The following is a 13,599-nucleotide window of genomic DNA, read 5'->3' as shown; positions in this document are numbered from 1 at the left end:
TGTTCTTTTACTCAAACAAATGACACTTGATAATGCAGAGAATTGTAGCTATGTGGAGAATAGAGCAGATGGAAAGCAACAGTATGGTAGGGAAAGATAACAGCTAAGACAGTGATGTTGGAGGTAGAGGGATAAAAATGGGCTTGAAATACATGCATATAATGGCAATTAGTTGGATGATAGGGAGTGAGGAAAAGAGGAAGCAGGGATCACAGGTTTCTGGTGTAGGGTATTTGGTTATTGTGTGGACATAACTGACATTTCCAGTACCCGAGAATCCAAACAAGATGAGTGGAATTTGCCTACTTCATCTACTTTGTCTCCCCACCTCCAAACTAGTTTGGTTTCATGTCTTGGGTTACCAAGTACCAGTACTATCAGCCGTTCCTCTGCTCATTGAATTTGGTGAGCAAGGCCCATTGGCACCCACAAATTTGGCCAATACCCTTCGGAGGCCTCTGGTTAGGGGATCCTGAGGTTTGGAGGAGAGAGGTTTCATGTGGGCCCAAGGGCAGTGCTTACAATGTCGGGGTATTGGCATGTCACCAGCTCCCATCCTTGCCCCTCGCTGATCTTGGGGACCTACAACCTTGGAGTTAAGCCTCTGAGGTAGAGGAGGTCGAGAGCTCTGGTTCCTGTAATAAGATCTTTGGGACATTGTGTTTACAGTGGTTTCCATTGGCCTTGGGGCCTGAGCTGGATGGCTCTTCCCTTTAACTGCAAATGCCCCTAATCTTGCATCCCCTCTTCCATCTATTTCTTTGGGTCTCTTGGGACTTACTCTTTCTTTGGCTGAAAGCAGGACTGAAGCCTGGTCCTGTCTCTTCCCTGAGACTGGAACCTTGAGGTGTGAGGGCACCCCTAGACCTTTGCAGTTCTCACCAACCCTCATGTGACGACATGGCCTCTGGGATGAGACCTGGACCACCATTTTTGCCTTAAAATTTTCCTCTCTCTCAGACCCTTGCTTTGCCCTGCCAGACCCTCCTAGTTGAGATTGTGAAGAGGTGTTGGAGTGATGACAGTGGGAGACCTGGACAGGCTGAGTTACTGTGCTCTGAACTTCTGGGGGATGACAGCTTGAAGAGTGGGGGCACAGATTGGGAACATGAGTCTGCTGTGGAGGACAGGAAGAGAGTCCCCAGGACCCTGGTGCTGTGGAACTCAAGGTAGGGGAGCTGCCAGATAATTGACTTGGGCCAGGAGGCCTGGAGGCAGGCCTCTGCTGCAGCTTCCTCAGCCTCACTTCCAACTCTCTACTCCAGTGCCAGGCCTGGGTCCCAGAGTGGGTGGGTACCTCAGGGACAGTCTCTTCCTGGAAGGGTAGAGTCTGTGCTTTAATTCTAGAGAATGGTGTTTCCTTGGGTAGGCCACACTTCTGGGACTCAAAAGCATCAGGTAGGGTGGGAAGCCAGGGTATTGGCTTCTGGAGATCCACTGCTGGATGACTGGGGCCCTGTGCAATTGTTCTGTTTTGTGTATTTCTCCACACAAACTCAAGGTCAATGGGTGGATTTGGTAAAGGAGCAGAGAGTGAACTGGGAATTGAGGCTGGGAGCTTGGTGGCCCAGGAGCATGCTCTCTCTTCCATTGCTTTCCCCTCAGGTTCACAGTTACATTGGCCTCCACTAGGCTCACTTACATGAAACTCTGACATAGAGCTTGGGGGTAGACTAGGGCCCCACACAGGGGTAACAGGAATACAGTTGATTTCTTTGTGCCTCAGACCCCTCCAAACATGCTCAGAAGCAGGTAGTAGTCCCAAGGGCCTTGTATCATGTGGGTCTTGGAGTAGACCATAATCTGGGATCTTAGAGACCCAAGAGTTCTTCCTTTGTATGTCCCCACATTTAGTCTCAGAATCAAACAGGACCCCCAGGAGACTGACTCTGAGGGGCTCCAATGTACGAGCTGGGGATGAGCTGAGGGCCAGAGATGGGGGCTCAACCTTTCTGGAATGTTCAATGCCCTTTCTGGCAGCATCTGATCTAATGAAGCCTCCCACAGAATTAATTCTGTGGGATTCTACAATGGGATCTGGAGGTGGGCTGTGAGGTGCTGGGGGTTGGACCATCCAGCAGCTGTTCTTTCTCTGCCCTGTGGTCTCCCACAAAGTTTTGGACTCAGATAGGTCTCCCTGGGGAGCCACTACCAGGGAGTCCAGCAGAGAGAATGAGGGAAGGTTGGGAGAGGAAACTGGACCTACAGAGACCCAAGGAATTTCTCTGTCTTGCATGGCCTGCCATGAATTCTCAGATCCTGATGGGACACATACAGGGCTGCTTTCATGGAGCAGTGGGTTGAGGTTCGAGGCCAGGGGCTCAAAATCCCAGGGCTTCCCTGAATTTTCTCTGAATCCCCACTGATGCTTATATCCAAAAGGTTCTCCCTGGGGTCCCCCTCCTTGGAGCTCTGCTGAAGGGTCTGGGGGAGAGGAGAGGGATAGCATTGGAGACCCAGAGATTTGACTGTTCTCTTTATGTCCCATAGTTTCCCAGAAGTCCATAGGTACAAAACATCCACCTTCAGGGTTGACTTTCTGGGGTTTTGACAGAGAAAATGGGGGTTGGCAGGGAGCTGGCAGCATTAGGGCCTCAGAGATGTGAAGATTCTTTGTACTTCTGGTGCCCCTCCACTGCATCTCAGATCCAGGTGGCATTCTCAAGGGATTAATTCCTTCAGGCCCCTTCATGGGGGCGGTGGATTGACAAGTGGCCAGGACTGAAGTATGAAATATTTTTCTCTGCCCAGTGGTTTCCCAGAGGGCCTGAGATACAGAAAGGTCTCTCATAGGGTTGATTCCCTGGAGTTCTGGTGGGGAGGCTGGGCTGGCAGCTGGCATTGGTGACTCAGCGGTTTTCGGGTCCTCATTTTGTCCTATAGTCCTCGATGGGACCTCAAATCCATTCAGGACTCGAAGGCTAGAGGGGTACAACAGAGGGGCAGAGTGTGGCTCTAAAATGTGTTGTTGGAGACTGAGATCCCATGGTACCCTCCACTGAACCTCAGACGAAGTGAAGAGCTTGGATTGTCTGGTGTTTTTGAGTTCAGGCTGTGGGTGCAGAGCTTGGTCTTCAGAGATCCAAGGGACCTCTCTCTGTGGCCTAAACCATTGAGTATGTGCCTCGGGGTCAGATGGGACTCCCTTGTTATCCTTGGGAAAGGACTTAAAATGGAAGGGGAGAGGTGGGGCAGGAGGGGAAGATGAAAGGGAAAGTTGCTGAGGATCTAGGCCCATCCTTTCCAGGCCTTCTGCAGTATGGATTCCATGGGTAGGTAGCTGAGTTGGGAAACAATACTGGGGAAACTGCAAGATAGGCCTAGATAGGGAAGCAAACTTGTTGAAGAAAACAGAAGGACCAACAGAAAGCTCAAGGGGAGAGGGGTCACCTGAGCTCAGGAAGATGGCCTCCAAAGACTCACTGTGCAAAGAGGGGAGACCCCAGAAGAGCTGACTTTTTTGCTGCTGTAGGTATCTCCCTGAGACTCTGTTGTGCCTCTCAGGCAGGTTGGTCAGGATCTGAAAGGTGGGGAAGGATCTGGAAGGGTTTGGGGTCTGTGTGAGTACTTGCTTTGGTGTTCTTATGGTCTTGTAGAAGTCATCAGAACCACAGGGTGGATGAATTGAGCTTGTGGTGGCTTGCTGTCCAATAGGAGCTCCTTTGGGAAAAGAATATGGCTTCAGTAGATTCAGAGATGCTTCTTCCTCCTCCTCTTCCTCCTCCTCTTCCTCTTCTTTCTCTAATTTGTGCTTCCACAGGCGATCAAGGAAATTCAAACACTGTAGTAGTGGTAGGTCCTGGGGAGTGGAAAGACATTATCAGACACAAAGCCTTGCAGACACAGGTATGTCAGGTAGCCTCAGTTTCTGTTCTACATCTAGAAATGTAACAGTAACCTACCTGGCCCCACCTCTGTGTCTGTTGTCACCCACCCAGTGTTAATGGCCATTACCTAGCTCCAGTGACTGTTTACCTGGTTTCAGATCTGGTGTCAATGCTGACTTGGCCAGTCTCACATTGAAGGTTTACAGTCATTCACTTGGATCTCTATCCATGTCAATGATTCCTCCCCTGAATTCACACCTACCTTGTCTTGCATCATGTCCCCAGAGTACCAGCACTGAAGCTGTCGCCACATCCCAAGCTGCGTCCACCTCCGGATCTGCCAAACCATGAACAAGAACAGTATCGCCATAGTCCCTGGACTCTGGAAGCAGCTGCTGCCACAGTGCCTGCAGGCCAGGACTCGGGTCAACTGGCCCCAGAGAATCCCCATGTCCTGGTCAGCCCCAAGCAGACTCTCTAGCGGCCATTCCATTTCCTCAGCCTGTGGCAGTTTACCCTGAGGTCATCACTGCATCACAGAACAAAAGAACTCCCATCCCCCACATGCCTAACAGCCTTCTTCCTGAATTTTGGGCCAAAAAAATTACCTTCGCCAGATAATTCATACTTTACACTAGGAAACCTGGGTGATCCCTTTTGTTTTGATTAGCAGGGTCAAACTATCCTCTTGTTTGAAGATAATTGTGGTCAAGAACATGGATTCTAACAGTCTTATTCAAATCCTCACTCATCTGTGACTGTGTAGGTGCCTTTCTTTTTATCCTTTTCCTAATCTATCCTTTTAAAGTGTAAAAATAAAAAATCTTCACCACTTCCTACCTGTGAGATCTCAGACTATTTAAACTTTCAGGAAAGTGGTTTTATTTGTCGACAAATGAGGAGGGCAGCGGACTCCTGTCCGAAAGGCCACCGTCCTGTTCTTTGGCAAGTTACAGGGCTTTTTATACAATGTTCAACAAAGAAAAAGGGGAGGTGGGAGAGTCCGCAAAGGGGAGGGAGTAAAAGTTGGTGCTGAGATGGAGACCAGTGAGCACCAGCTTTTATTTACACAAAGACAAACAAAATGGGGAATCAGCAAGAGTAATGGGGAGGGGGGAGGGGGCAGCACAGGGAGGAAGAGGAGTTGAGGAGTCAGTGCCGGTGCTGGTGAGCTTTCTCACTATTTGCTTTTGTTTGGAATTTCCTTTCCTTGACCCTAAACTTATCAAGAGAAGAGAAACTGCAAGGAAAGGAGAGGAAAAAAAGTAAACCCACAGTCAATTAAGAGCTCTGGGAAAACCAATTCTGTCACAAATTTGTCAAAGGAGGCAAATCCGCAAATGCTTATCTGAGAGCCCATTTACTGTATCAGTATTATCACAGGTTTGTTCTGAGCATTCATTGAACAAGTGCATAGAATGTTATATAGTGTATGTTACATTGAAAGTGTACGTCTTTTAAAGTTCTTGATTATAAGCCTTGTTCTAGCTTTAAGAGATGGATCCTGGTGCACCTTGTTCCCATTTGCCTCTCTCCTAAAACCACCACTCAGTTACAGGGTGACTCTTCTTTTCAAGGCCAAACTTCAGTCTCTGTCTCCCTGGTGTAGTGCCTTTTTCACCTCACCTCCATCAAAGACCAGCTTTGTCTCACAGAAAGACTAGTGAGCTGAAACTGAGGAAACTTGAATTCTCTAGCTCTGTTACTGGTTGACATTGTGGTCTTGGGCAAGAAAGTTTTCTCCCTTGCTACCATGAGTTGGATTAGACTCATTCATTCAATAAGTATTTATTGAGTGACTACTATGGATCAGGTAGTGTGCTGAGTATTGAGGAGACAGAAGACAAAGTGCACTAAAGCAGGTCCCATTTCAGTGGTGGAGAGATAAGTAAATAGACAATCAAAATACAGATATGCATAGGGTACTGTGGAAGCAGAGAAAGATATTCTGCTTGGGGAAGGGGTTTGTCTGGGGGTGCTTCTCAGAAGAGATAATACTTGGTTTGAGGATCCAGGAAAACGATAGTGTAGGGGATAAGAGGACAACTCCAATCACAGGAACAGTCCGTATGAAGGTGCCAGGGCAGAGAAAGCATGTTCCACTAGGCAGACTGAAGATTTTTCAGTGCAGCTGTAGTATGGGGTTGGACATATGGAAGCAGCTGGAGGTGAACCTGGAGTTACAAGATCACAAAGGGCCGTAAACACCAGGCTAAGAAGTTAGAAATTTATCCTGATGGTGGTGGGAAATCACTTAAAAGTTTCCATCAGGGAATTGACAAATTCACGTTTCTGTCTTGGAAGAAATACTCTTGACTACAGTGAGGGCAAAGAGATTGAAGGCAACATATTCATTAGGGCATCCTTTCTTTAGTTTATGCAAAACAAAAGATGAGACCTGACCCATTTGCTACCTCTGAGTGAAGGAGATGAGTTGAGTCCTGATGAGAATATCTGTTCTATGCTAGCTGATGTACTTGTGTGTTAAAATAACTTAGCAAGTTATTAATGCTCTCTCCTACTCCATGACAAAGGAGATACATAGTAGGATAGAGGGTGATTTTTCTCTTTTCCAGGAATTGTAGCTTTATCGTTAAAATAAAATTGTTCATGGATTCTGTTTTCTAGTTCCAAAACAAAGTTGCAAGACACTTTGTCTACATCCTTATCCAGCTCTTGAGTGGGAGAGCAGTTTTACTTAACTTGGTGTTCTTGGGAAGATGGAGGAGATGCTGGGTTGAAAGAAAAGTTGTTGCCCAGAGACTTGAGAAAGATACAATGATGGGCTCTATGAGTGACAGGGCCTGCCTATACAGAAGGCCACTGGAGCTAACAGATCTCTGATAGGGAGGACACTAAATGTGTCTTAACCCCGGGCCAGCCGGACAACGCGGTCTCGAGGTGTGGGCTGGGGATGATAATGAACCAGGCACACACGCACGCACACACGCACACTATTCACAGGCAAAAAGAAGCTAGCTCCTTTATTGTTCCGATTCCCTCCTTATATATCCCACAGTCCCCACCTCCGTACTTTTTCACCCCCCTTGTTTGTACACAGTCTGAGCATTTAGTCCTGCCAGCAAAAACATACTCCCTTTCCGGTGCAAGAGACCCTTGTTCTTTAAAAGCCCACAATGTTTCTTTCTAGTTCTTCAGTAACCTCAACTCCACAGCTCTCCACAATGTATGGGGCACATTCTTGGGAACTGTAGCAAAAGATGCTGGTGCACATACTTGGCAGAGATGCTGTAGCACCCAGTGGCAGCCAGGGTAGAATCAAGATGGTTGGAGGGTGGGATGAGGAGGGTGATCAGTGTATACCAGACTGAAGAGGAAAGAAGGTCCTCTAGTCATGATTAATATTGGATGTTTTCAAACCCTCGTAAGTGGGAGTTTTGAGTAAGAATTAAGTTAGAAAAATTAAGTTTCCTGCTCCTCAGAGTTGTGAGAAAAAATTGTATTTTCCCACTTACCTTCACAACTCTTTGAAGTAGTTTTTGTTACCCACTTTCACATAAGGGGAAACTGGGGCCTAGAGAAGTCAATATATTTACACACACACGGCTGTCCCAGAAGACAGAACCAAGGATTGAGGATCCTCTTGTGTTGTGATAACTCACTTCAAAATAGGTGACATAAAATATAATTTAACAGGTGTAAACAAAATGAATATGTTTTGACTCAATTAAACAATTCAGGAGTAGGACCAGGATTGATGCAAGGCCTCAATTCAAGGTTATCAAGTTTCCATTCCATGGTTCTCAGTCTATAATGCTGAACTTAGTTTCAGGTGTTGTGTGGTAGAAGGTTCAGTGAAGCTAAAAAAGTGGTGTCATTCTGCCACCATTGGGCTTTATGGTTTCCAGTTGTTCGTGTATCAATCACTAAGCTATTCACTGCACTGCTCATGGGAATAGAATGCTTCTTCTGACAGGTCTGAGTCATATACACATCCTGGAGTAGGTGTGTGGAGGGAAAATTATTTCTTCTGCACACGGACTGGGATTGAAGAAGTAGGGGTGTAGTAGTGTTGAGAGAGGACAGACATACTATTGCCAAAGATGTTTATACTGGAATTAAAAACAAAACAAAACAGATACCGCTCTCTGTAAACTTCCCATCCTGTTCTTTGATCCAGAGTCATGTTATTACCCTTTACTGAGCCTTAACTTGAGGTGTGATGGTGGTTGTTGGGAGTGACCAAAGATTTACTGACAAGGACTGAATTAGGGCGGTAAAGAATTGAGCCTTGCATCCAAGTTTGATAAAGTGGTAGTAAACTGACCTTGAGATCCTGGATGGGACTAGCTGAAGGTGACAGCGAACTGTGGTCCTCATATCAAGGACACAGCGATGAGTCATCCCCTTTGGAATCTGAGTTTAGAATCTATATAAGAGACCCTTCCCCCTTATTGAGTTGGCAGTAGCTGTGGACCCCACCCTAGGGGCTCCCTCTCAGCTGCTTCCCGGAGCAATAAACTCTGCTTGCTCAGCCTTTCTGCCTCCCGCCTTCCTTTCTTGTGGCCAGTCACAGAAGTTGGGACTAAACAGTGGTTCCTCTGAAAGCCAGAGAAGGGGCTAAATGGTGCTTAGGGTAGAAGTCTTGAAGAAGAGGTATGTCTTTGCAAATAGAGCATTCGGTGACCCAGTTTCTCCCTTCCTAGACCATTTCATCTCAGAATTCTTTAGTTCTGCTCCAATTCATCTGTGGTCATATCTGAAATTTCATAATCAGGAATCACTCTGTCTTCTGAAATAACCAGTCTGGCATTCTAACTGCTGACTTCCAGATTTGTCCTAATGATGCCAATTCCTCAACCTTGTCAGACTGTCCAGTCCTTGATCCTTTTATTTTCTTGCATTCATTTCATCCTTTTCTTTGATAGACTTCATGGTCCATCACTTATCAACATCCTAAACACTTTTCAATGAATTTTCCTTTCATCATTTATACCTGGCAAAATTTTCTCTGCATCTGGCAGACCTAGCCTCTAGGGAACATCTCAGCCCCACTAGATAAAATCACACATATGAATAAAATAGTGCCACCATAAACTCTTAAAAAGCATTTAGCCGTACATTACATTTATTAAGTATCTTCTATGTGCTCAGCACCGTTTTAGGTACTTGGGATACTTAACAGAATAAATAAAGCTCCTAGCTGATGGAGTTTACATCATATATTCCTTAATAAACTACTCCATTCTCTCAAAATCAGTTCAGACAATCTTCACTTTCCTCAGCTTCTTTTACTCCTGCCTCTCGCAGATGTGCCAGACCTCCACTTGTCAGAGGAGCCAGAAGCTTGAAGATGGGATCTTTTCATCATGAACACTCCCTTGTGTTTCATCTCCTTTCTGCAACAGTGAAAGGTGTTTTCTCAGGGAGTCCATACTTGAACCTCTCAAGCTAGGATGGGTGTCCTTATCCTGGCCGCCTCACCAACATTATTCATATTTCATTGTAACTTCTGTCTTAACTATCTGTGAGCAGGAACATTGTCTTCCCATTTCACTGCTTTATCTCCAACCCCTGCTGCTTAGTACCAAACTAGATAACTACAGTTATCTCCCTCTAGGTGAATCAAAAGACAAAGCTTTTGGGAAAACAAACAACTCAAAAAACCCAAAAAAAAACCCAACTGGGATTTCTGTAAGAGACCCCTCCTGGGGCGGGGCCTGCTCGGTGCGGGGGCCTGCTCAGGGCGGGGCCTGCTCCGGAGCAGCTTTTTCCTCAGGCCCCTTTAGTGGCAGTCTCCTAAGAGTCACCTCTGGACACTGAAGTAAGTCACTTTGGTTACTTGAGACTAAAACTAGGCAGTAGTGCTCTCAGCCAAGATTTTCAGACACTCCAAGACTCTTCCTGCGACGGGTCTCCTTCCACCTCAGCCTTGGTTTGGTATCCTTTTTTGCCAAAATGGCCAGCTGTTCTTCTGTGGAGTCTTCCCATTCTATCCTTCCCTCCCACTCTGTAAGGATGCCGAATTAAAGACTCAGCCAGCGGCCCAGCTTCAGTTACTTTATGGTCTTGTCAAGTATCCCTGAAAATTCAGGACATTTTCTGTGTCTTGAAAATGCCAACACTGGTCAGGACAGGGAGACATCACAGAGCTGGTCAGTTTCTCAAACTCTCCCTGTGGGGCCATTATCTAAAGGAGGGATGATGCCCCATGTCCTGGAGTGTGTGTGGAGCTGTCATTTCAGAGTCAAAGGATGCTGGGAATACACCCGTGGGGATGCTGGTTGGGAACCCCTCAGAGGCCCATCCTGGCATAGTGTCTGTAGGTAGAGGTGAGGCTGAGGAGTCCTTGGGGAGAGATGTTGAGTTTGGTGAAGCCAGGAGATAGGATGGCCCCCAGCCTTCTAGAAAGGAGTAAAATAAAAAGCAGCACCCTTCTCATTTCAGATATCACTATATACTTCAGTGCATTTACTGAGGGGCTGCTGTGTGTCAGGTCTTGTGTTTGTAACTGTTGAATTTGGGAGGAAATGTTGCTGATTAATTTTTTAAAAACAGTTTTCCCAGCCTTCCCTGGTGGCGCAACGGGTTAGGACGCAGCACTGTAAGTGAGGCGCAGCTGCTTCAGTGAGAGTTGGATCCCGCCTCCAGGTGACCCACATGGCATGCAGACCTCTCCTGATCCTCCCCTGCTCCCCTCAGCAGTGCACTTCGTAGATCTGCCTGTTCTGCTCCCCACTCTGTCTCTGGTGAATCCTCTCATCGCCCCTGCATCTCTGGCCTGTATCCCAGTTCTGTATGCATAAATAAGTAAGTAAAGCTTTGAAAAAAATTTATTTTAATAAAACAAACAAACAAAAACAGTTTTCCCACTATGATAATATTAAATACTGATATGAAAAAGTAAAAGGAAGGTTATCATAACCTTCCAATCTCAAAATAATTTCCATGCGATTTTTGTGTATATTTTCCCAGACTTCGCTATTCATATTTTTACTTAATACATAGTTTTGACATATAGATTTTTGTAAGGTAGGAGGGCAGTTAACATAGACCTTTGCTACAAATTGTAAACTCTTCCTAAACATTTTAAATAACTATTATTCTCTGATGTAGATTTGCTAAAGTAGTGAGTTAACCACTCATCTGATTAGTAACTTCAGCACTGACTTCCAAGAACCGCAGTCACATAAATCCAATTGCTTGTTAAACATCCCCAAATTGGATTTCCTATAGAAATCCAGGCCTAACATCTTTATAACTTAGACCATTTTCTTTTTCTGTCCCAACTTGCTCTTCTTTTGTATTCACCAAAGTAATTGGTATCACCTAGTCACCCAGACAAGTAATGTAGGAGCCATTCTCCACTGCTTCCCCTTTATCCTTCCCACAGGTCACTAACTGTCATCATATCTCCCATAAACTGAAGTAACTTCCTAGCTCATCTCCACTCCTCCAGCTTTGTCCCTCTTAAATTCTTCCCCCTCACTACTGTCAAAAAAGTCTACCTAAAAAATGAATATGATGCTCTCCTTTTTTAAAAAAACATTTTGCATAGAACAACTGGGGTGTAGGCCAGAGGTGCTGGGACTGGTGTGTGAAAGGAGTCATGAGAGACAGAGTGGGGGGACAGAACTGGAAGATCTACTAAAATACACTGCTGAGGGGAGGAACAGGCAAGACAGGAGAGGTCTGTTGTATCATATGTGGGTCAGCTCCCTGGCTGGGGATCACAGGCCATAGCAGTGATACTGAACCCCAAGGCCACCAGGGAGACCAGATATTCCCCTCCTTAAAAATCCTTCAGTGAGGGGCCCTCCCTGGTAGTGCAGCGGGTTAAAGCACAGCACTAAGAAGCTAAAACCACTTCAACATGAGTTCGATCCCCCACCCTGGAGGTGACCCACATGGCGTGGCAGACCTCCCCTGACCTGCCCGCTGCTCCCCTCAGCAGTGTACTTTGTCAATCTGCCTGTTCTGCTCCCTGCTTTGTCTCTGGTGAAGCCTCTCAATGCCCCTGCACCTGTGGCCTGTACCCCAGTTCTGCATTCATAAATAAATAAATCTTTTTAAAAAAAGCTAAAAAAAAAATCCTCCAGTGAGGACTGTGCAGGGGCCATTACAGGAGGCAGGCAGGCAGCATTGAGGCCTGGCAGGGGTGAAATCATCCCATTCAACACTGTTCTAGCCAGACCCAGACACACCCATCCTTGTAAATCTCTTGATGAAACAGCTTTGACCTACTGAAGTGCAAAGATGAAAACTCTGCATAAGGAACGTGATGTGAAATGATAGAAACCTTTCATTATGCAAACACAAAAAAAGTGCGCATCTCAAAGAACCCAGTGCTAATGTCACAATGTGAGAAATTAGATGCTGGAACAGCATTTGCTGAATGAAGTCTTCGAGCCAGACAATGAGATTCTTAAATCTATTACCTTGCATTTGTGATCAGATCCTCACCTCCCATCTGAGGATCCCCAAGACTGAATATTCAGTGATCCCTATAAAATGCCCCTTTTCTAGGGATACACAGTCCTTATATACTGCAATTGGATATCTAAAAACACCAGTATTATCAGTAAACAATATATTAAGTGGCTCAGAGGCTACTGTAAAGCATTCTTCTATGGCTTGACAGTAAATCTCCTAGAACTAGGTCATGTCTCTACAATGAAGTGTTCCTTGTGGAATTGATGATAACACATGAAACATATAGATTCATTCAGGTGACATCCGAAGTTCTTAAAAGAGAACAAGCCTCAAGATGCCTTCTACATTGTGTGAATAACTATGATTGATCTTTATCCAAGAGTCTCCTGGAATTTTATCTTTGGATAAAAATCTGCTCTTTGACAGACAGAGTGAGATATTCAGCTTTGCTAGATGTGACAGTGATTTTTATAGCTCACTTTGAAGGCAAAGTGAAGAGCAGCAGGAAACATCTTCAAAGTGACTTTTCAATTTTTTGTAACCATTCCATTCCTGAAATCATGGCTAGTGTTTTTCTACTTCAGTCCTGTAAGACAGTAACTCATGAAATGGGATATATATTTGGACACTGTCACTGCCAGGGGTTTGCATGCCTAATGCAAGTCTCCTACCCTTTTTTTTTTTTTAAGATTTATTTATTTATGCATACAAGAACTGGGGTACAGGCCAGAGGTGTGGGGGTGAGAGGATTCATCAGAGACAGAGTGGGGAGCAGAACAGGCAGATAGAGTGAAATTCACTGCTAAGGGGAGCAGCGGGCAAGACAGGAGAGGTCTGCTGTGCCATGTGGGTCACCTCCCTGGCTGGAGATAGAACTTGTGCTGCAGTGGCTGCAGCTAGCTAGCTTCATAGTACTGAACTTTAACCCCTTGCACCACCAGGGAGGACCCAAGCCTCCAACCACTTAGAAGAAGCTGATCTGCATCCCCTAGACCTTTGCCCTGTCTGTTCAGGCAAGTTGCTATTGGCTTCAGCCTAGGAAATTACAAGTGTTGGTGAAGTATGTTGATGATGGATCTGCTGACACACCTAGAGGCTTGAGGGTAATATGAATTTACCAAAACTTGTGCAAATATATATTTTTTAAAGATTTATTTATTCATATAGAACTGGGGTACAGGCCAGAGATGCGGAGGGTGAGAGGATTCACCAGAGACAGAACAGGCAGATCGACGAAGTACACTGCTGAGGGGAGCAGTGGGTGGGTCAGGAGAGGTCTGCCTCACCGTGTGGTCACCTCCGGGGCAGGCGGGAATCGAACATGCGGAAGTGGCTCAAGCTTCTAAGTGCTGTGCTTTAACCCGCTGCGCCACCAGGG

At 45.8% G+C, this 13,599-nt stretch overlaps 1 protein-coding gene and 1 pseudogene across 1 annotated transcript; one reads left to right on the top strand and one right to left on the bottom strand.

The window, feature by feature from the left end:
* LOC101629447 (chromosome unknown open reading frame, human C9orf131) lies at positions 1–4,640 on the bottom strand. Its single transcript, XM_004678038.2, has 2 exons — positions 4,090–4,640; positions 1–3,799 (listed from the first exon to the last, which is right to left on the bottom strand). The coding sequence occupies exons 1-2, from the start codon at positions 4,318–4,320 to the stop codon at positions 359–361; spliced, it is 3,672 nt and encodes a 1,223-aa protein (XP_004678095.1). The 5' UTR covers positions 4,321–4,640; the 3' UTR covers positions 1–358.
* A 991-nt stretch (positions 4,641–5,631) lies between these two features.
* On the top strand, positions 5,632–13,260 carry LOC101629222 (annotated as a pseudogene).
* Positions 13,261–13,599: the final 339 nt, after the last annotated feature.

This window comes from Condylura cristata, unplaced genomic scaffold (assembly GCF_000260355.1).
Source record: "Condylura cristata isolate star-nosed mole 26May11 unplaced genomic scaffold, ConCri1.0 scaffold00006, whole genome shotgun sequence".
In the NCBI taxonomy this organism is placed as follows: Eukaryota; Metazoa; Chordata; class Mammalia; order Eulipotyphla; family Talpidae; genus Condylura; species Condylura cristata.
Note: the sequence above shows the minus strand (reverse complement) of the source record. Positions and strands in the feature narration are given on the sequence as shown.

Excerpts from the sequence above, each read along its gene's own strand:
- LOC101629447 (XM_004678038.2), bottom strand. The coding sequence starts at position 4,320 with ATGGAATGGCCGCTAGAGAGTCTGCTTGGGGCTGACCAGGACATGGGG. Across the intron at positions 3,800-4,089 it reads GGGACATGATGCAAGACAAG|GACCTACCACTACTACAGTG; the intron begins GTAGGTGTGAAT and ends TCCACTCCCCAG.